General features: G+C 50.2%; 1 protein-coding gene across 2 annotated transcripts in view; it reads right to left on the reverse strand.

The window, feature by feature from the left end:
- Nucleotides 1-1,373: 1,373 nt before the first annotated feature.
- LOC108492424 (sodium- and chloride-dependent GABA transporter 2-like) overlaps nucleotides 1,374-20,054 on the reverse strand; it is a 32,776-nt gene continuing 14,095 nt past the window's right edge. For both annotated transcript variants that reach the window (XM_017804744.1, XM_017804745.1), the window contains 9 exons: nucleotides 18,366-18,500; nucleotides 9,433-9,536; nucleotides 6,512-6,636; nucleotides 5,842-5,954; nucleotides 5,558-5,695; nucleotides 4,395-4,497; nucleotides 3,656-3,756; nucleotides 3,055-3,225; nucleotides 1,374-1,887 (listed from right to left, as the gene is read on the reverse strand). In XM_017804744.1, the coding sequence (XP_017660233.1) occupies nucleotides 1,768-1,887; nucleotides 3,055-3,225; nucleotides 3,656-3,756; nucleotides 4,395-4,497; nucleotides 5,558-5,695; nucleotides 5,842-5,954; nucleotides 6,512-6,636; nucleotides 9,433-9,536; nucleotides 18,366-18,500 (1,110 nt within the window). In that variant the 3' untranslated portion in view covers nucleotides 1,374-1,767. The remainder of the gene's footprint in view (nucleotides 1,888-3,054; nucleotides 3,226-3,655; nucleotides 3,757-4,394; nucleotides 4,498-5,557; nucleotides 5,696-5,841; nucleotides 5,955-6,511; nucleotides 6,637-9,432; nucleotides 9,537-18,365; nucleotides 18,501-20,054) is intronic.

Raw genomic sequence — 20,054 nt, forward strand, 5'->3', positions numbered from 1 at the left:
CTGCCCACCTCATACCCCCTGTGGAATATAGGCTGGGAAAAGAGAAAACAGGATGGAAATGAGCTGAGGTTTCTAAAGCCACTTTAGAAGAAAGCCAGTGAAGCCCCAGAGGAAAATACATCAGTGGGCTTTCCCTCCTGGAGGTTAAATCTACACCACCACAAACCCTCCCAGCAGCAATCCCCTCAGTACTTGGTGCTCGTCAGAGTTTCACAGCCTCTAGGAGCAAAAGTCCATGACTCCTTTCCATCACGGACCTGTCTCCCATCTCAGGTTACCAGGCTCCAAGAATACTAAAAAACTGGGGAAAACCAAGCCTGGGAAAACCAAGCCCAGGGAAACCAAACCCAAGAATTTGCCATTGCCTAGAAGTCTAAACCAGTACACAGCCACAGCTGGGGTCACCGTTCCCTGTCGGAGGCAGATTCTGCAGAGAAAACCTCGACAGGCGACCGGGAAGGGGAGAAAGGGGGATGGCCGGGTCATCGTGACCCAGGGGTCTCATCGTCACCCAGCCAAGGACCCCATCCCGAGCGGTGGCGGTAGGTGAGGTCCTGGGGCCACCTTGTGGCTAATGGCATGGATTGCTCTAATTTGCTTTAATTCACTTTAATTCGCGTCTTCCTCTGCCCGCGTCACCAGAAGCCTTGGCTGCAGCGTGGTGCCCACCCGTGTCCGTCTGTGCTTCGGAAAGCTGAGCGCCGCCGGCTGCTGGCTCAGCTCTGTCCAGGCTCCAGCTTCCTCAGGGTTTCCTGGGAGCCATCCAGCTTCCCAGGGTTACATGTCCTCTGGCTGCCCTCCTCGGATGCTGGGGCTACAGCACTTAAAACACAAGCTCTTTGATTTTTATGGTTTTTTACCCAAACAGCTTGGAAACGAGGGGCCCTGTTTGTTGACATAACACGCAGATTCCGTTTCCACCACTCAGCTCTTCTTCCACATGCAGGAAAACTGAAATGACTGGTCCTAAAGCACCTGGAAGGCAAGTCAGCATAAAAAAGACACAGACCTGAAGAGACGAGGGAAAGCTTCCCATGATCCCTCACTTGCAAGAAAAAAACACCAATCCATGCTTCTCTCAGACCCTGAGAGTAGCCCAGTGACTCATCACATGGACGACACTTTTGTCTGGGAGCTGGCAAGGGCTCCATCAGAAGATGCCATTGCACTCTTCTCTTCACCTAGGGTACCCCAGGGCTGCCACATACAAGGGCTTACCAAGCTTCCTCTCCTCTGGCCACCCTCCTGTTCCACTGTGCCAGTGCAACAGAGATCCAGACCTGAAAGCCCAGCACAGCTCTGTTGACACACATCTCACCTAACATGCCACGGGCAAGGGATGCTGGTGAGACAAAACTGAGACAGAGCGGATCTAGTGGGGAAAAACATGGATTTAATGGAATAAATGGAGAAGCTCCCAAAGTCCACACTGGAGCCATAACTCTGAGGCTCTTTGACACTCTCCATTCCAGGGTCAGTCCTTCCTTTCTGCCCACCAGAAGCCTGGGGATGCTCAGGAACACTGGTGCTTGATCTGCCCCTTCAAAGCCCTCTTCAGGGAGAGAATTAAGGTGCATTGCTAACTCCACACAGACCATCTCCATGGCTGACTCTTCCTCAGCCCTTCAAATCTTCCAGCCAGGGGAGCTCAGCCCAGAAATCCCTCTCTTCTCAGCAAGTGAAGAATCCTTGTGTTATCCAACAGGTGGTAAATGCTGTATAGAAACCATCCTGGGGGAGGGGAGGGGAGGGAGAGCCACACCAGTCCTAGCAATTAGATTCGAGCTCTGTCAGCGTCAGGAGGCCAGATCTGGTGGCGGGAAGGGGCTGTCCCATGCCCGGCCTGGTAGGTAAGTCCTCAAGTGGGCAGGTGAGTTGGCAGAACCTCTGGAAGGCAAAGACAGGCACTAAACACAGCTGCAAGGACAAAAGGTCATGTGGGTCCTTCCCTTCCAGTCTTGGGTTTCATTCAGCCAGCCAGGCAGGGCTGCAGGTCTGATCCCTATATGCTCAAGATGTCCAAAACAAGGACAGTCAGCACTTCAGAAACTGAGGGGGTAAACTCATCTTCCAACCACTTGTCCCAGGACAAGCACTGAGCATGTGAGAGATCTGAGACATGGTAGGACAGCTCTGTCCTCCATTTGCTCCAGGTCAGAGCTACAAAGCAGTCCAAAGAAAAACTGGTGACCAAGTACATCTAGGTCAACTCCTCCACCAGCACAGGCTGCAAAGGATGAGTCTGTGCACACAGGTTTGGCTTTAACTGGGACAGCAAGTGCACAAGGGGCTACTCTCATACCACATTACACTGCATGGCCCTTGCCAAGCCCCTGCACCTGTGTCCACTCCTCCCTGTCTGTGATGGACACAGGGGTCAGAGCCCCATTGCTGTCACAACACATTCTCGAACATTCGCAGGGTGCAGAGAATGGGTGGGATCCTGGGAGTTCAGGACTGTTTGTGAAATCTCTCCCTGAAACCATGAGCCATGGCAGGGATGGGATGCCCATCTGGAGCAAGGTCTGACTTTCCAGATCCCTGCCCTCTCAATAAGATCTAGTGCAGCCAGCAATGGATCCCAGCAGCTCTGGAAGCAGGGCAGATCCAGGACACTGAGACTGTGATGGGAACTCCAAATCTCCAGTGATCCCCTCCACTCTGTACCTATGGCCTCAGCCACAGACTGGTGAACTCAGATGACCACAATGCTCAGGGCATCTGGAGCTTTCTCAGAGCAAGTCCTCAAGACTCAGTTAAGGGCAACATGGAGATCATCTTTGTCCTCTCCATCTAATGACCTTTTTCCAATTAGTACTTGCAAAGAGACAGAAGCAATAAAAAAAGGGCATGAAGAGGTAACAGCCAGCTTGGAGCAGCCCTCCAGCAACACAGAACTTAAAAACCCAAGTCTCTTATAGCAATGGACTCATTCAAGAGATTTATTCTGGGCTCCCTGCTAATTAACCAGCAACACACAAATGATCCCCCTGCAAGGCTGGACTTCAACACAGAAGCACAGCCCATGCCCTGGTCCCAGAGCACCAACCTCACCTCTCTGAGGGAGCCTTTGATGGTGGAGAGTTTGTAGATGATCCAGAGAGGGATGCACACCATGGAGGAGAGGGCCAGCAGCCAGCCCAGGGTGTCACCCCACCACGGGTACACGTACTTCTTGTTGTAAGTCAGCGGGGTGTATTTGATCAAAGAAAACAAGAAGGTTGCCTGGCAAGGTGAAAGAGTAAAAGAAAAAAAAGAGAAAGAAAATCAACACCATGAGCCAAGAGAGGTGTTCCTGGTGAGTACACACCTGCACAGTGTTGTGGTAACAAAGAGCAACCCAGGACAGCAACAGACAAGCTTTGCTGGGACAGCCCCCATAGGCAGTACCAGGCATAGCATCAAGAAGCTCACCCCACCACCAAACACCTCTATCACAGCTGATTCAGGCCGCACTCCCCCTTGTTCAGCACCTCATCTGCCCCCCAAAGCTCCAAGCACATAGAACAAGAGGCTCCCACAGGTTATGCGTGTAGGCCGCATAACCCCCTACACGCATGCACATCCCTCTCCATGTATGCAGGTGTCTGTTTCTCAGAGGCACCCAGCTCTGCCCATCTTCCTCCCCACAGCTCCTTTTCCTGTGGGCCCTCACCATGCAGACAGCTGGGGTGATGAAAAGCCAGCAGTATTTGATGATGGGCCATGGCCGGTAGCCGATCATATCCTCGATGTTGTCGTAGAAACGCTCAGCACCTGCGGAAGAGGGGGAGGATGAGATACCTCACTGCTACCAGGGAAGTAGGGCAGTGGGGTCTGCAAGAGCAGGGCCCTGCTGCACCACTGTTGGGGTGCTCCCCAGAAGATGAGGCAGTAGCCTCAGCATTGCAAACAGTCCTCTCGGGGAGCTCATCAGGAGTGTGGCCAGGTTCATGCTTTGTCCTGGACTAACTTCCTCTCTCCCCAGAACAGTCCAGTGGGTCAGCAGGGCCAGCCTCTCATCATCTCCAAGGCTAGGACCTGAACCCAGGTTTCACCCGTCCCTTGTGAGCATCAAGGCTAAGAGAGGGCTCTCAAAAGTGTTTGAGGGTCTCTCTATATACAGGCTGGGAAAAGATTTTTCAGACAGTTGCAAGTCTCCAACAAAGGAAGGCCTCAAAAGCAGGAGCACAAAGGAACATGCAGGGGATGTCTGCTGAGCAGATGCCCCAGGGTGTTCCTGTGAGAAATCCCCTTCAGGTTGAGTCCAGGGGCACCAAAGCGAGGGTTTAGATGTCTGCCTTGTGCTGCAAAGCAATTACCAAGTTGAGCGAGCTACAGACCAGCATTTTGAGATGAACCAGGCGAGAGCCTGAGAGACTAGAGCTGGGGATCCCTCCCTGGTTCATACTCACCATAGACCCAGGCGATGCAGAGAGTCTCGAAGATGGCCACAAAGAGCAGACACATGCCACTGGCAGCATAGTAATCAAAGAGCTGGAAGACATACATCCCACCCTGGGAAGGGCCAAGTGGGCAGCAAAGTGAGATGGGGAGGGAGAGAGGGAAGAGAAATCAGGCAAAGAGCAAGAGCCAGAGCAGGAAACAAACTCAGCATCTTCCCCAGAGGTGGAGGCATCTTCCTCTCTCTGGGGCAGGGTTTTAGCCAACTGCAAAGGGCATGTCCCTTGTGCTTGAGGCCTGATGGGGACATGCAGCCACCCTGCTCTCAGGAGTCTCTGCAACCCTTCATTTCAGGGCAGGGCAGGGCAACAGACTGCCAGAGATTGTGGGGATATTTTAGGAGAAGACAAAACCAAAGCAGCTCTTGTAGCTGGAAGTGAGGATGGGAACCCCCTTAAGATACGCAATCCATCTGATTTACTTTAGGCTCCTAATTTGCAGAGGGAAGTAACTGTGTGTGCAGCCTGGCTGTTTCACTGCCCAGGTCTGCAAGGCTGCCTACAAAACAGGCAGGTGGGTAAGCCCAGGCAACGATGTTGCACCTGCAGCATCAGAAGCAGCCTTTTCAAAATTATGCCCAAATGAAAACAGAAAGTGCAAAGAGCATCAGGGCAGCATCAATACACACACACATACTGGTAGGCACAGTTAAAGGTTTTAAACCAGAACAGTTTGACTCCAAGGCAATTAATCACAAGAGTAATACAGAGTATATCAGTATAATAGATAAGGGGCATACTCGGGCCCACTGAGTTTCCTTACATCAAATGTTCATGTAGTTCCATTCAGAACAAAGACACTCCCCTTACCATGCAACAGGCTAGAGCTGTAAAAGGTTTGGCTTGTGTAAAGATAAGTCTATAGCCAAAATATGGGCTGTCTAGAGCTCCAGCTATCAGCCTTGGCAGGAGAAGTGTCAGGACTGTGACTGGCACAAGGGGTGAGGGCTGGAAGGGAAAATGCGAATGGCATGGGCAGGGCAGGGCGGCCTCCTCAGGCTATGCAGCAGGGTGGGACTCACCAGCAAGCTCCCAGCCCCAGCACTGACCTCACCACCCACCAGGACCCCCTCTGCCCCATCAAGTACCATGCAGGTGGTCTGAGCCCAAAATACCTCTGTGAGCATCAACAGTCCAACCAGATAGGAGATGATGGAGACCAGCAGGATGAGGGTCTCCCGGCGGTTCTTCTTGCGGAAGATGGTGGGGTACATGTCCACAAGAGCTGTGACCAGGCTCTCCACACAGACAAACTGCAAAAAGCAGAGATCCCATCTCTGTCAACCCATCCTTACCAGCCTCCCAGTCCCGGTGGATCCCCCTCAGCCAAGATGAAGCCTGTCCTGGAAAGACAGCAGCTTTTGTCTGGCAGGGAATCACTCTACACCTGCACCTTTACCTGGCTGTCCAGTCCCAGCAAAACAACCATCAGGAAGAAGAAGCACGCCCAGAGCGGGGAGAAGGGCAGCATGACCACAGCCCGAGGGTAGGCGATGAATGCCAGGCCAGGCCCTGCAGGGAGAAGGGCTTTCAGAGCGGGCAGTGCCAGGGCAGCAGCATGACACAACTGGGGCAGACTTGCCTGAGCAGCCACCCAGCCAAGGTACAGCTTGTGGCCATGCAGCCTCTCACTCCAGTTATACCTGCATTGTGCGTGGAACTCAGACTCCTGGAGGGGTGGAGGAAAAGCAGGAGGGGAAGGAAGGGGACTGGCTGCATCACCATCGCAAGGTCTGGGAGCCAGGGGAAGTCTCTGAGCCCAGGAAGCACAGCACAAGCCTGGGCATACGCCATGCAGTCACCTCACCACCCTCCCTATAAGGGGCAGCAGTTGCCTAATCCCTTGTCCTTAGAGGCAACTTAGATTAACCTCAAACCACAGCTGTTTTATCTCACTATTTCATGAGTGTGCTTTTGTTTCTTCTTGGTTTTTGGCAGAGAGCAAAGCTGCCCACCAGGATAGGAACCTGCAGCTATAGCAAGGAAGGTGCCCTGCAGGCATGTTCCTGTCATTGGGGGCTCAAGGGACAGCACCCCCACAGCCCCATCCCACCACAGTCCCCACTCACCCGACTCTGCCACCTCGGCGATGGGCACACCCTGCTCCTCTGCCATGAAGCCCAGGATGGAGAAGATGGCGAAGCCAGCCACGAAGCTGGTGCCGCTGTTGAGGAAGCAGAGGGCCACGCAGTCCCTGGGAGAAGGGGGCAGAGCATCAGCCAGGTGGGGGTCCAGGTATGGCCCACACCCCATGGAAGCCCCCAGGGCAGCACCCGCTCCTCTGCCCCAGCCACTGTGCCCACAGCAGGGCGTCTCTCCCAAGCACACAGCTCAGCTCAGCAGCAGGAGCTGCAGGAAGCTGCCCCAGTGTGGACAACACACCAGGATTTCCCCAGGGGAAAGTCTCACCCAAGGACAGCAGATGCATTCCACACCTAAGGTCCTTGCTCATGAGATTGTCTGAATCTGAATGCCAGGGTTTTTTTCTTTTTTTTTTTTCCCTCTCTCTCTCCTGGTGCCTCCTGTAGCAGAGTGTACCAGAGTTTATTTTTGACTGAAAAGGGGGCATGCTTTTTTTCCTTAATAGCTTTCTCAGACCAGTTACAATCCTCTTGGTTCTCAGCACTACTAGGTATCTCCTGGTCTTTGCATTATGAGAAAAAGATAAACAGAGCCATCCAATTTATTTTCTCTGATCTATTCCCTTTTGTCTCTGTTTCATCTCATTCTCATCCATCTACTCTTTAAACTAAACAGCTCTTATCTATCCAATTCCTTTTCATGCTCCAGTCTCCCCAGTCCTCTTGTGACTGCAACCCTGGGGACAACAATAACATTTGCAGCATCATTCTGAAATATTCTGAACCAAACTGAACGTGCTCCTTCTGGCATCTCGTGGCCCACTCTGACTTTATTAAATGCTGCTCTGCAAACCTAGTGTGATTTTCTGCATCAGTCTTCAGGTATCTAGCTTTTTTGGGGTTCCCTGCCCCTCCTTGAATGTTGACTACAGAGAAAGTACAATTCATCCAGAGCTTCTATATCATACAAATTCAGATTATTCCTTCCAAGGCGCAGCTCTTTGCATTGTCAAGGACTGCACAGCACCTAACACCATTGCTCTGCCTTGGCATTTGATTTCTAAGGCAGGAGAGACTAAAAGAGGCCAATGAATCTCCAGCTGGAAAGAAGGGTCACACTCCACCAAGCCCAGCTAACCCAATGGGAAGCCATGCCAGAACCTCATTTCTCCAGTTCTATATACTGCCTGGTTTCCATTCAAATTATATTCTGAGTCACTTTTTACAAATTCCCACTTTTTTCAAGTAGTTCCTGTCCCTTCCTGGTGTTTCTTTCTCTTTCCCCTGGATGTGTGCATGACAGGTCAAACCCTCCTTGGAAAGGCATGGACTGGAAGGTGTTTTCCAGCCATCCAGCAGGTGGGAAGAGGTGTCAAGATAGAGAGAAACATGCAGAAAATGGCCAGAGGAAAGAGTTCTCTGCAGATTTGCACTTGAAAAAGTGAAAAGCCAGGGAACACTGAAGAATTTCCTAACTGTCCCAGAAAACAAGAAATGGTTTATGCTGTTTGGTACTTTCTTGAACCATTTGAATAATGGTTCCTCCTCCCCACATCCTTTCCTGTTCCAGGTCACTGAAGGTTACCCTGGGCCTGGCATAAAAGAGTGGGGCACCATGCTGCTGTCCCTCTGCCCTCTTATAGCCTGGTTCTGTCTGTCTGCCTATCCAAATCAAGTCTGGAGACCACAGGACTAACTCATTGAAACTGGGTCCATGCCTGGGAATAGGCATGTTCTGGAACTAAGAACAGTTTTCCTAGAAAAGCCAAATAGCATAAAGGGTCTCTGTGCAAACAGACATCCCTCCCCTTACCACAGCATTTCCCAGCTGCAGTTACTGAAGCCCTTTACAACATTGCTGCTGAGCAGTCCCTGTCATCATCCCCATGCTACACATTAGACTGGAGGTGCAAAGGGCTAATGTCCAAGGACATGTAGCAGGCCAGAGACAGATCCATTATCTCTTCTTTTCCTACAGCTTTTTCTCTCAAAACTGAATCTGGGAGATGGGACGTGGAAAGAAAGAGGAGTCCCAGCCCACCTGCTTTTGGAGAGGCACCCCTGCAGCTGGAATCAACTTCTCCTAGGGTGAAGAGAGAGAAAGATGCCAAGCAAGGATCATGTAGCAGTGGTCTGCCTGGACCTTCCATGGCAACAACCACAATTTTGAGTTTAAAAGATAGGGGGAGAACCCAGTGCCGGGAGCAACAGAATCAGCAGAGAAACGGTGGGAGGAGAGGTGGGCAGGTCTACCTAGAGGTGTCCTCTTTCCTCTCACACTACCCTTTTACCCCTGGGGATGCAGCTCCAGGTGCTGAATACACCTACTGCAAAATGAGGGTATTTTCACCTGACCACTTCAACCTGGCAGCCTGACTCTATTTGGCAACCTGCCCATTTCTGTTCATGCAGCCCAGCATGCAAGAAACAGAAGTCCCCTCTGCAGGTTTATATGCAGGCAGCACATAGGAACCCAGAGCACTGACAGCTGTGCAGGTCACTGGGTCCAAGTGAACCACGGAGGGATAAATCACAAGGTGAAAGGGGTCCAGTCTACAGCCATTTAAGATCTCACAGCTCTGCCTCCCCTACTGCTACTTGTGCATCCATGTAATAGGGGAGGTTGTCATTTGGGCTGGGGTCACAAAGCTGGCGAAGAGGATCTAACTTTGTTGGGTGTGGAAGAGGGAATTTGTCAAACATGGCACAGACAGAAAAGTCCCTTGGGTAGAAAGCACAGAGAGCTGGATTTGGGGCAAAAACACCTGGAAAGAGTCTTCCTACACCTTGAGTAGGAACAGAAATCATGACACTTCAGAAGGCCAGTAGCCTCCAGCAGTTCACCAGCCTCTGCACGCTGATGTTCAGGGAGGGGAAGGCTCTAGGCAGCAGAGCCATGCTCCAGTTACCTGTAGCAGTTGTTATGGTATTTGTTATAGCTGCCCAGAGCCGTCAGGCATCCCAGACAAATTGCATACGAAAAGAAGATTTGAGTGCCTGCATCCATCCAGACCTGCAAGGGAGATGTAAACAGAGGTGAGAAGACAGGGCCAGCGCAGACACTGCACAGATGCAAAGAGGCAGAGCCTGGAGACTGCTGAAAGCAGCAGAAAGGCCAGGGATTGGGAGGTCAGCAGTACCCAGCACGTAGACAAGCCTTCTCTAGAGGCAGGTTGTGTGCCAGGAATTACAGTCCTCAGTGAGGCACCCAAGGGGCCTAAGAGTGCCAAAGGGAAGGAATGCATCAGGAGCCCTGTCAACCCACATCCCATGTAGCTCTTCATCACCTCTTTCTTTCTCTGACAAATCTGCAGAACCCTGCAACTGTGGAGAGCCTTCCAGCAGGGAGAGACTGGATAAATACTTCCCATGAGAGCTGAGGGAACCCTCTGCTACCAGAGAAGGGGAACTTGATTTGGGTAAGCTTGGTCTCCCTCTGAGTAGCATGGATACAGCTTCTGGTGGTGGCCCTTTTCTCCAAGACCTAATGGAAAGGCTCCAATACTTAAAAGCAAATTAACTGGGGAGGAGAGGAGTACTAGAAATAAACAGAGTTGTTTGCAAAAGACAGCTCCTAAAAGAACATGCAAAACCACTGTTATTCCCATGAGGCGCTTTGCTCTCACTGTCAATAACACATCCCAGTGCTCCAAGGCTGACATTTGTCAATGCCAAATTTGATCTGAAAGCCTAGCTGTGTGCAGTCACCAATGCAGCCACTGTCACTGCCTTCTGCAGAGAACAGCAAAAGCGGGAACCAACAGCGAGGAATGAAGCAATGACAAACATTATTTAATAAACCTCTGTTTTCTAAGGTCTTTTTTCCCAAGGGGTTTATAAAACAGAGATGAGACAATAATCCAACCACTGCTGAAGGGTAGCCACATTCTTTAGACAAAAGATAAGCTAGTCAGGAAAGAAAAGCAGAAGAAAAGTATCACTGGGACAACTTTATGAGAAAAGTCTCCGTTTGGCTATACGGTCCTCTCCCAGCAGTGCCACCCTCAGACAAACATGAGCCTTGCCCCAGGACCCCTCTGAGAAGAACAGGTGTTAATGGAAAGCACCACATTGGTTTTGATGACTTCAAATCACACTTGTACCTGTCAGCCAAGGTCTCATGTCCTGAGGCAATGGTCAGCTTGGCAGCACCTGCCCAGCCACCCCTGTTGCTCAGGCCACCCTTACCAAAGCACTGTTCTGACCTTCCTCTTCCACACTGGCCAAAGTGCAATCGTGTGGCAAGAGGTTTGGTTTCATATTTACCTCTTCCCCTTCCTGGGCTGATAGGCCTCATGAAGGCATGCTAGGGTACCATTAGCTGTGGTTTTTCTGGAGGAAATTCCAGGTTTAGCTCAAGGCACAGGCACACAATGAATCCTCTCCCTGCCCACTGATGCAAACCCCAGCAAGGCTGTCCATAGGGAGAGAAAGAGGAGCATTGCTAGGGCTGGATTTGGTGAAACTGCTCTCTCTGACTTTCCTGCGAGCAACCTGATGTTTGACCCCATATCCTCCACTTTGGTCCATGGAAATCCTGGACTTTGGGTTTCAGATCAAAAAGGGAGTGAGATCAAGTCTCTGATTTGTAGAATGGGAAGGGACAGGTGATGAGGTGGGACTGGAACACCTAGTTCAAGGCACTGGGAAGTCGGAAAAGTGATTGACCTCAGTATATTTTACTCTTTTTGGAGGAGATGAATGGGAAGATGTGTTTAGAGAGCACAGTATTAGTTATTTTTTTCATTTCAAAAATACTAGAAAAAGATCAAAGCCCTTTAAAAAATTGATTCCTAAAGCATCACTGTGCTTGTGGGCAGTAAGGGCACAGCTTTCACTCTGCAGCTATCTTTTAGGCACAGCAAGGGACTGAGGTGAGCTGGACCAGCTGACACCTTTGCATCAATAATTTAAACATCTTTGCACAGATTGGGGTGAAATGTTTTGTTAGGTTTGCTTTTTATTTTGCTAGTTATTGCTAGAGCTCTTGTTTTCCATCAAATTCCAGCTCAAAACACACCCTCTCATGGGGTTTGTAGCTCTTGTAGTTTAATTTGTCAAGATAAGACTTTTGTCATTAAACTGCCTACCCCATGCTTGTCGTAACATTAGACCCAGTTGACAAGTTTCAACCAGATTTAACAGTTGTTAGAAACCTCAAGAATATCAACTACCTATGAATTTCAGAACAGTTAGGGAACAGGAAAAAGACAGGAACTCAGGGTCCCCACTGAGCAGAAAGCTACAGGGAGGAAGAGTCAACCAGTGTTAAATATCAGATAAATCACACAAACGAGAGACATGAGAAATACCCCTGGGGCAGGAAAAGAACTGCTGCTTTACCATCCGTGGTAGAAGCCAAATATCAAGACACCAAGCTTCATTAGCTCCGTGGCTTATGAAGTGGCTCATTTCTAAAATCCCCGACTGTGTAGCAGAGACCAGCACGGGGTCTGTAGGCTCCCCACTTTGCTGCATGCTCTGGGATGCACACCGGACTGTGTGGGAGTCCAGCCCCAAAGGGGTATCTTTGGGGAATACAGGACCTGCCTTAGCATATGCTCCCATTTGAAGCAAGGCAGCCTGTAGCAGAAACTGTAAATAAAGCTAAGCTTGACTTGCAGAGCTTATGATCCTACTTAGTCAGCATGACTGCGAGCACCAGCTCAGGCTGTGCGCACATTATTTCGTGTTTTAAAAGGTTACTACAGCTCTTGGGCCAGAAACCAAGACACATTTATGACCTTCCCAGCCTCCTTGCAGTTCCCAAATTCAGTGGGGGTCAGTGGGATGCAACAAGACATGCTCCTGACCCACTAGTGATGGAGTTTAGCAGCAGCAGCAATTCCCAGGACTGTAGGAGCAGTGGGGTTGGAAGAGGGTCCAGCCTCCTCCAGCCTCTCACCAAAGGCAGTGCTGCCCATCCAGCCCCATGGGCTCACGGGGGCTACACAGACCACTCACTTCAGCAAACAGCTGAAAAAATCTTTCCTTCCCAACCTGCTGCCTCTGCTCATTTCTCTCCCTGCAGTGACTCAGAAAAATGTTTCTTTCAACTGTTCCCAGACCTCTCTGACTAAAGGGGCTCGCTGGGGTCAGACAGGGCTCTCTTTCCACTGCAGATAAAAACATCCTGCTGTTCTCTGGCTGCTGCTCCCAAAGAGACTGGTAAAGTTTATCCTGTTCAGATTTCACTGGTATATTGGCAGCATGGGTATTTTGATTTTATTCTTGTCTACAGTTTTCTAAGCCATCCAGTTTATTTAGTTCATAATTCAATTTCTTTGAACATGTTGTTGAGTTTGTAATAACCTCCTGCTCTCAGTTTTTAGCCAAAACCTTTACACCTGAGCTGCAGTTATCCAAGATGGTTATAGCCATTCCTTCGTCCCTTAATTTTCTCGGCAATATTTGCTTTATTACTTGTACTGAAATTTAATAGCACCCTGTACTGAAACAGATCCTTCCTTAGGAAGATCTCAAAGCACTTACAACAGTAAAGACCATTTTTGAGCAAATGTTACTGAACCCCAGTGTATGCCATACATCAAATACAGGTGCCATGCTGAGAGCATCCCCATCAGCAGGCAGTGATGATACAGCAGAGGGTGGGTACATGCTGTGTGGAGAGTCACACTCGGTGTAATGCAGAGTAGAGAACAAAAACCGCCCAGGTCTTGAGCTACAGTTCAACCAGCATTTCTTTTGCTCACAACATCATGGCTCACAAGTCAGCCTGTGGTGCTGGCACTACCCACCAGCCACCCACTGCACCACACAAACATATCACTCAAGCCTTAAAAGGGGAGATCGTGATTCCTAAGGTTTTGCTGCAAGACTCCCGGAGCACCATTTCCAGATGATTGCCTTTCCCCCTTCACTCAGGACTAGCCCACAGGCCCCAGCCCCAAGACACAGCCCACACCCCACAGCACTGCAGCAGCACAGAGCTGTGCAGCCCTGGGGCCCTGCTGCACAGGCCAGGCTTTCCCTCATTCCCATTTATCCCAGGGGAGAGGAGGCAAGGAACAAGTCACTATCATTTCTGTAAAATGTTCCTGGTCCTTCTGTACAGCCAACACTCAGCCAAGCATCATGTTCCCAGTCCCAAGCCCCAGCTCTGCTTAGAAAATACATCCTTAGGCTCCTTGGGAATGGGGGACAGGGGCTTTCTTTCCCACTTAATCTCCCTGTGTCAGCACTGAAGGCCCTCATAATCCCCATCAGAGACCACTGACCTCATGTCACTCCCACACCTCAGGGAACTGCAGACCCATAGGGACACTTTACAACCAGCAGGGCCCTTCCACCACTGGGGTTTCTTTAAACACCACAAGAAAACAAATAGGTTTCTGGTTCATCCCCAAAAATGCAGCTGCCTGCCCCAGGGAGGTGTGAAGGGGCAAGGAGTGCTCCGAGGGATGCTCCTTGCTGCCTGGGAAGCTGAGCTTTATGGTCCTCCATGCCCTGCTGCTCGTGGGCAGACAGACAGACAGCTTTATTCCTTCCTGCTATGTCAGCTCTGAGATCAGACTCAGCAGGGCTGCACGGCTGTTGCCAGACAGCCACCCGAGTCCCATGCTGGCAGGGCTGGGAAGAGGCGTGGGAGGAGGAAGCCCTGCAAGGTAAATACAGCTGTGGTTCACCCCACGTGGATGCATTGCTCCAGCAAGGCGGAGATGATTCCAGCCCTGAGCCCCTTTGGCATTGCTGTGCGGGCTACAGGCTCTTCCTCCCTGCTGCCCAGTACCTGCCCTCTGTCCCCCAGGAAGAGTGTGAGCAGTGCCTGGTCTTGCAGACCCTCTGCCAGGGCATGAGGGCACATGGTGGGAGCAAGAACAGCGTGCCAGGGCAGCCCAGCTGGTGCATGTGTCCACACACAGGAACAGCGGTTTGTCCTCCGGCAGGAAAACAAACACTCCGGCCGCCAGGAAGGGGAGGCGGGGGGCCGGCAACAGCACAAACCCAGCACACAGGGCCGAGTCAAAGGCCTGCTGGGAAAACAATAAATAAGGGGAACAAATAATATTTAGCAAGCCCATGGTCGCCCTCCCCTCTCGCTGGGAAGCAGCAGCTCTTGCTGGCCATGGAGCAGCATCAGGAAGGGCCTGAATTTGGAGAGGATTTGGGGCTCTGACCTCTTCCCCAGTGTGGCTACAGGGGCCCTTGGTCACAGCCCTGCAAGATGCACACACCTCTCATCCTCCCTGTGGTGGCCTAAGAGGCTGATCCTCAGCACAGCCTCAGCAGTAAGAGCTGCTCCAGTCCAAACCATGAGCCAGCCATCAGCATTCTCCCTCTCCAGCCATAGGCAGAGCAGACAGACCCCCCCAAAAAACTGGGGGCATCTTCTTCTCTTGCCTCCCCTTCCTGTCATACCTGTTGGGAAGCAAAACCCCCGGGGGGAAAACTGCAGGGGCAAACGCTGCTCCAAAAAGCAACCATCGGGGTGAAAGGAAATGAGAGGAATGTAGGGAAGGATATCTGAAAAGTAATGCACACTTCTGCTGGCCCTTGGCACCTCTGGCGCTTTCTTGCCCCCAGGACTGGGATACAGCCCCCAAATTCAAGGGCCTTCAGCACGTCTGGGGTGGCTGGAAAACAGCTTGTCACAGAAAGTTCTTCCTTTATCTAAAGACTGGATAAAGTGCAAGCACATACAGCAAGGTGGAGGGGTTTCTGGAAATTTCAAGAGGAAAACAAGAGTGGGAGGTTTTGAGAAACATTCACTTCTTTTCCAGAGACAGATATGCTCAGAGGCTGCTGAATTTACCTCCTTCTCCATTCTCACTCATTAAATTTAATGAAATTTAGCTACAATCACTTGAGATTTGATATGAGTGAAAGGAGACTATTACATTTCTTCTCTTTAAAGCAAACCCAAACACCCAGCTGGCACTTTCTGCATCAAGCCCATCAGTCCTCACTTTAAATCTGTCTATTTAAACAGTGCCTGGCAGTGGTATGAAAGCATCAAGCAACAGAGAGCCTGCCAGCATCTGAGAAAAGTTCTTTAAATGACAATTTTCACACACTTAAGCCTTATTCCTCTCTAAATTCCTCTCATTTCAGCTTATCACTAGTGGATTGCACTAGTGATCATTCTCCTTAATCATATTCATAAATTTCCAGTATTTTCTACTGAAATAGATAATTGATAAAACTGATAATTGCAAAGGGTGGAGTGAACAAAAGTAGAAATGGTAGACGACCCCATGAGTCCCTTTTGGTTAAAACACAACCTGTTCTATGAAATAAGAAGGAACCTTCTGGAGCACAGAAAATGCAATCAAGATGGGGGAAAAAACTTTGGACTTAGTTATGGCTGACATGCTAATATCATAATATTAACTATTATATATATAAAAAACTAACTGTGGGGTTGTTTTTCTGGGTTTTATTTCGCTTGGAGGCACACAGTTCAAAATTGATGATCTCTTTGGTGGTTTTGCTGTTATCTGCTTGTATTTAAGTGGAACTGGACTTCATTATTCAAAACTTTTATTTGGCAGTTTCTCTGTATAGTCTGATCTACCTGTCAAATGCAATTCATTTACCATTTTAATTATAAGCATTTCATAGATTTAGAAAATGAAGGTGCGGGAAGATTTAGAGCACTGTAGACTTCATGGCCAGAAGAGACTACCATCAATCAGCTTGCCTGACTCTCATAGGCAGGATTTCCCGGTTCTATCCAAGGTCATTTGGCAGGTGAAAAGCAATGATTTCCCACACAACAGCCTGATATTCTGACACATCTGCTGCTGCTCCCTTGATAGAATCTGATAAATAATTCATCCCCTCTTTTCACCTAGTTTTTCATACAACTTAGAGGAGTTTTGATTTTGTCCCCTTGTTTATTGTTTGCCCTTTGTTTAAACCTCCCCTTGAGAAGCCTTTATCATAAGGTTCAGATTGCAGAGGGTGTTCCTAATTTTTTTTTTTAACTCCCAGAATCCCTTCCCAGGCACTAAAGAATCCTCCATTTTGCCGGGCAGTGCAGGGCTGTGGGTAAACAGCTCACTGTCCTATGAACACAAATCAAGTATAATCGACTTGGTCCCAAGGGCATGGTAGGACTCACACTGTCCCTACACAGACACAGGGGGGCACAGACACACACACGTGGGGCTTGGGGCACTAAACCTTCCCTCTGATGGGAAAATGAAAGAGAAGCCTCAAGCCTTGCTAATCGGTTCAGTAGGGTGGTTAAAGCTTGCTGGAGGAAGGTAACCACTGCTGCCGACTCCTTTTCCCACAGAAGTGAAGCATTCACTGGGGAATGATGGAGTTGCGGAGGGAGGGACGAAGGAGCAAATTTTCCTTTCCCTGGTTCATCAGAGTTTTCCTCTTGCTCTGAAGGGTTACTCTGCTTTTCCACCGGCACATTAGCATTTTCCAGGCTGGAAGGAAACTGTGCTTCTAAAGCTCAGGCTGTAATTGAAAAAGTTTGCCAGGACAGACCTAATGAGGACACAACTAGTACCAACCATGCCACGCCTGAGGTGGTTTAATTCAGTCCCCTGGGCAACGCAGCCACAGTAACAACAGGACTTTTCATGAGGGAAGGAGCACCATTCAAAAATATTATTTCAGAAGCCTCTTGCACCTCATCAGCATGAATGGAGGCACAAACACTGCAAACACAGACCTGTCCTAACCCCCTTCCAAGCCTTCCTGCACCTTCATGCCAAGGGAACAGCTGTCCTACCCACCTCCTGTCCACAGACAAAATAGAGAAAGAGAGGAGCTGGCACTGCAAAATAGGCTTCTCACCCCATGCTCAGGCACAGCCCTGACCAGAGAGTGACTTCCAGAAAGCTGAGTAGGAACTCTGAGTCTTTCCCATGATAAAAACCAGACTGCCTGAAGCTGGAAACCGGACACTTGTGTTTACCTCCCCGGATCAGAAGCTGTAAGTCAAACTGACTTGCACGGAGCCACGATGCACCCTGGGCACAGGCAGAGCCCGGGGATGACCTGAAGCCTCTGACACACTGCTATACCCCCCGCCCCCAGGGAAGAGGCATCCTCTCTCCTCCATCAGGGAGGGCAGGATCAGCTGGAGCTGTACCTCCCCCAGCACTTATGTTCCCATTCACAAAATTAATAACCAAGGCAACACTGGTGCTAGACTAGAAAGAGTTAATGAGGTTACCAAGGGTTTTGCTGGCCTATTTTCCAAGCAGGCACCCTTTAATCTCCTTTGGAAACACCTTCACACAAAGGCTGGTACAGCAGCTCAGCTGGAGCCAGGATTTAACGTGGAAGAACTTGTCCCAAAGAGATTAAAAGCAGCAGTCGGGCGCTGACCCTCCTGTCAAACAGGCAGGAATTTCTCACCGGGGATGGGAAGGCAAGGAGGGCAGCCAGATCCTGGGGACTGCTGCTGCAGCATGCCATGGCTCCCACCATCCATGCATCCGGCATGCTTCCCCAGGAAGCTGAAGCAAACATGTCAGGAGCGGGGCTCAACCCCACAAGCTGCCAGCACAGTGCAAAGTGGCACCATCTGCCTTTGCAGCAGAGGAGCCTCCCCAGGAAAGGGGGAGGAAAGCTGGCACCACTCATGATGAAGGGTTAAATCCCAGTGCCCATGCCCCCTGAGCAAGTCAGGCTCAACTCAGGTAACAGCACCGGAGGGCAAGAAAGCAGGGACTGTCAGAGTATGCACCAATATCACAGCCCTGCCTTATGGCCACCGAGGGGGAAAAGAGGAGTCAGAAGGAAGAAATTGGAAGAAAGAAAGTGGGAAAACAAAAAGGAGAGAATGAGGGTAGGAAACCATGCACAGGAATCCATGCAAGCACAGCTCATCCATTCAGTCCCCCCTCCACCTTACCTGGGGGTCCCCAAGGCGACTGATGTCTGGATAAAGGTAAAAGAGGATTCCCTGGGATGCCCCGGGCAGGGAGACTCCCCTGATCAGCAGAACAATCAGCATGATGTATGGGAACGTGGCTGTGAAATACACCACCTGGGAGGGGGATGAAGGGACAAGTGTGAGAGAGCAGCATGGGCCAGAGCACCCAGTGCTGGCAGCACTGCACTGACCCCTGGGCTCGGAGAGATGGCCAGGGGACACATCAGGCTGCTTCACCCAGCACCTTCCTGTCTCCTGCAATAGAAAGAAATGCATTCTAAAATGCACCCAGAAAAATTGTCACATGCCATTACATGTCTGGAGCCAGAGAAAACCTTTCTAGTCCCAAGAGCAATCCAGACCATGAGCCAGGGTGTCACCAGGCTAGAGGCATAGTAGCTCTACTGAAGCCAGCAGTGTAATATCTACATGCATCAGAGAAGGAGCTGCCCCCAGTATCTATTTGCACGTCCCTACTCCAAATAGTCTGAATCAAACACAGACAGTCTCTTCTCCACAGGATTTAGTAGTAAGGGTAGAGGGATGTGCAGGTAAGAGATACACTCTGAAATGTGATTGCCACCAAAGGACCACCAGGGACAGTGGGGGGTGCCCAGCTCAGGGCTGGCACCCACCTCTGCCCACTGCAGGGACTCACAGAGGCTGCCTCTGACTGACCCCTGTACAATTACCCAACACGGGTATTTCACGCAGAGCAGGGCAGCACATCTCAGAATTGCCATCACGGATGCAGACCCAAACAGAACCTCTAACCTGTGTCCTCCTGCTTTTTATGCCACCAGCCCCATGAGCAATGTAGATGTACTCAGGTAGGGTTGAAATTCCTTCCTCTAGCAAAGGAGCCACATCCCTCGGGGGAAAGCTGGAGGCCGGTATCCAGTAATCCTTTCAGGGACTTGACCTCTGGTAAATGTAACACTCAATTTGGGGATTACCAGGGCACTCTCAGGACTGTTTAGGCTACTTTCTGTAGCATGCCACCACAACACAACGTTGTATTCTATGTTTCCCGTACAAACAAACTGATACCAAGGGCTCACAGCCTCCCCAGAAATTCAGGTAATGTCATTAATCCCTTTGCATTGCTTCCGCACCTTCAAGAGTTATTGGCCACCCTGAAAAGAGGTTGTTCAGCCCATCGTATCATGCTAGGCCAAAAAAGAAATGTTGCTCTTTCAGGTTTTTCCTGTGTGGACGTGCTGAGTGAGGACTTGCACCAGCATGCTTCACCTGGACGCAACCCCACAGCTCTTTCCTCAGCCTCGGTGGTGCACTGGAGAGCTAAGGCTCATCTCTGGAGGAAGTGCAAAATGTAATGATGTGAAATGATCCATTCATCACACCTGCCCATCCATCCAGAATAAGCTGTTTCGAAATCCACCTAAAGGCCACCATCCCTTAGCAGGAGTTACAGGCTGTGCCGCAGCTGCAGCAGTTTCTGCATTAAAGGAGGTCCTACAAAGAACAAGCGTATGATTTCCTGGGACAGTATGACCACTTTCACTCTGCCCCTGGGTAATTCTTATGATCTGAGTGGTGATTCAGAAAGAGATTTTTTCTGGATCCACTCTGATACACTCCATGTGAATAAAGCAAGGTCCAAAGCTCCTCACTGCAATGTGAGTCCTCCTTTGAGTCAGGATACAC

Source organism: Lepidothrix coronata, unplaced genomic scaffold, assembly GCF_001604755.1.
Source record: "Lepidothrix coronata isolate B3197 unplaced genomic scaffold, Lepidothrix_coronata-1.0 Scaffold10, whole genome shotgun sequence".
Classification (NCBI taxonomy): domain Eukaryota; kingdom Metazoa; phylum Chordata; class Aves; order Passeriformes; family Pipridae; genus Lepidothrix; species Lepidothrix coronata.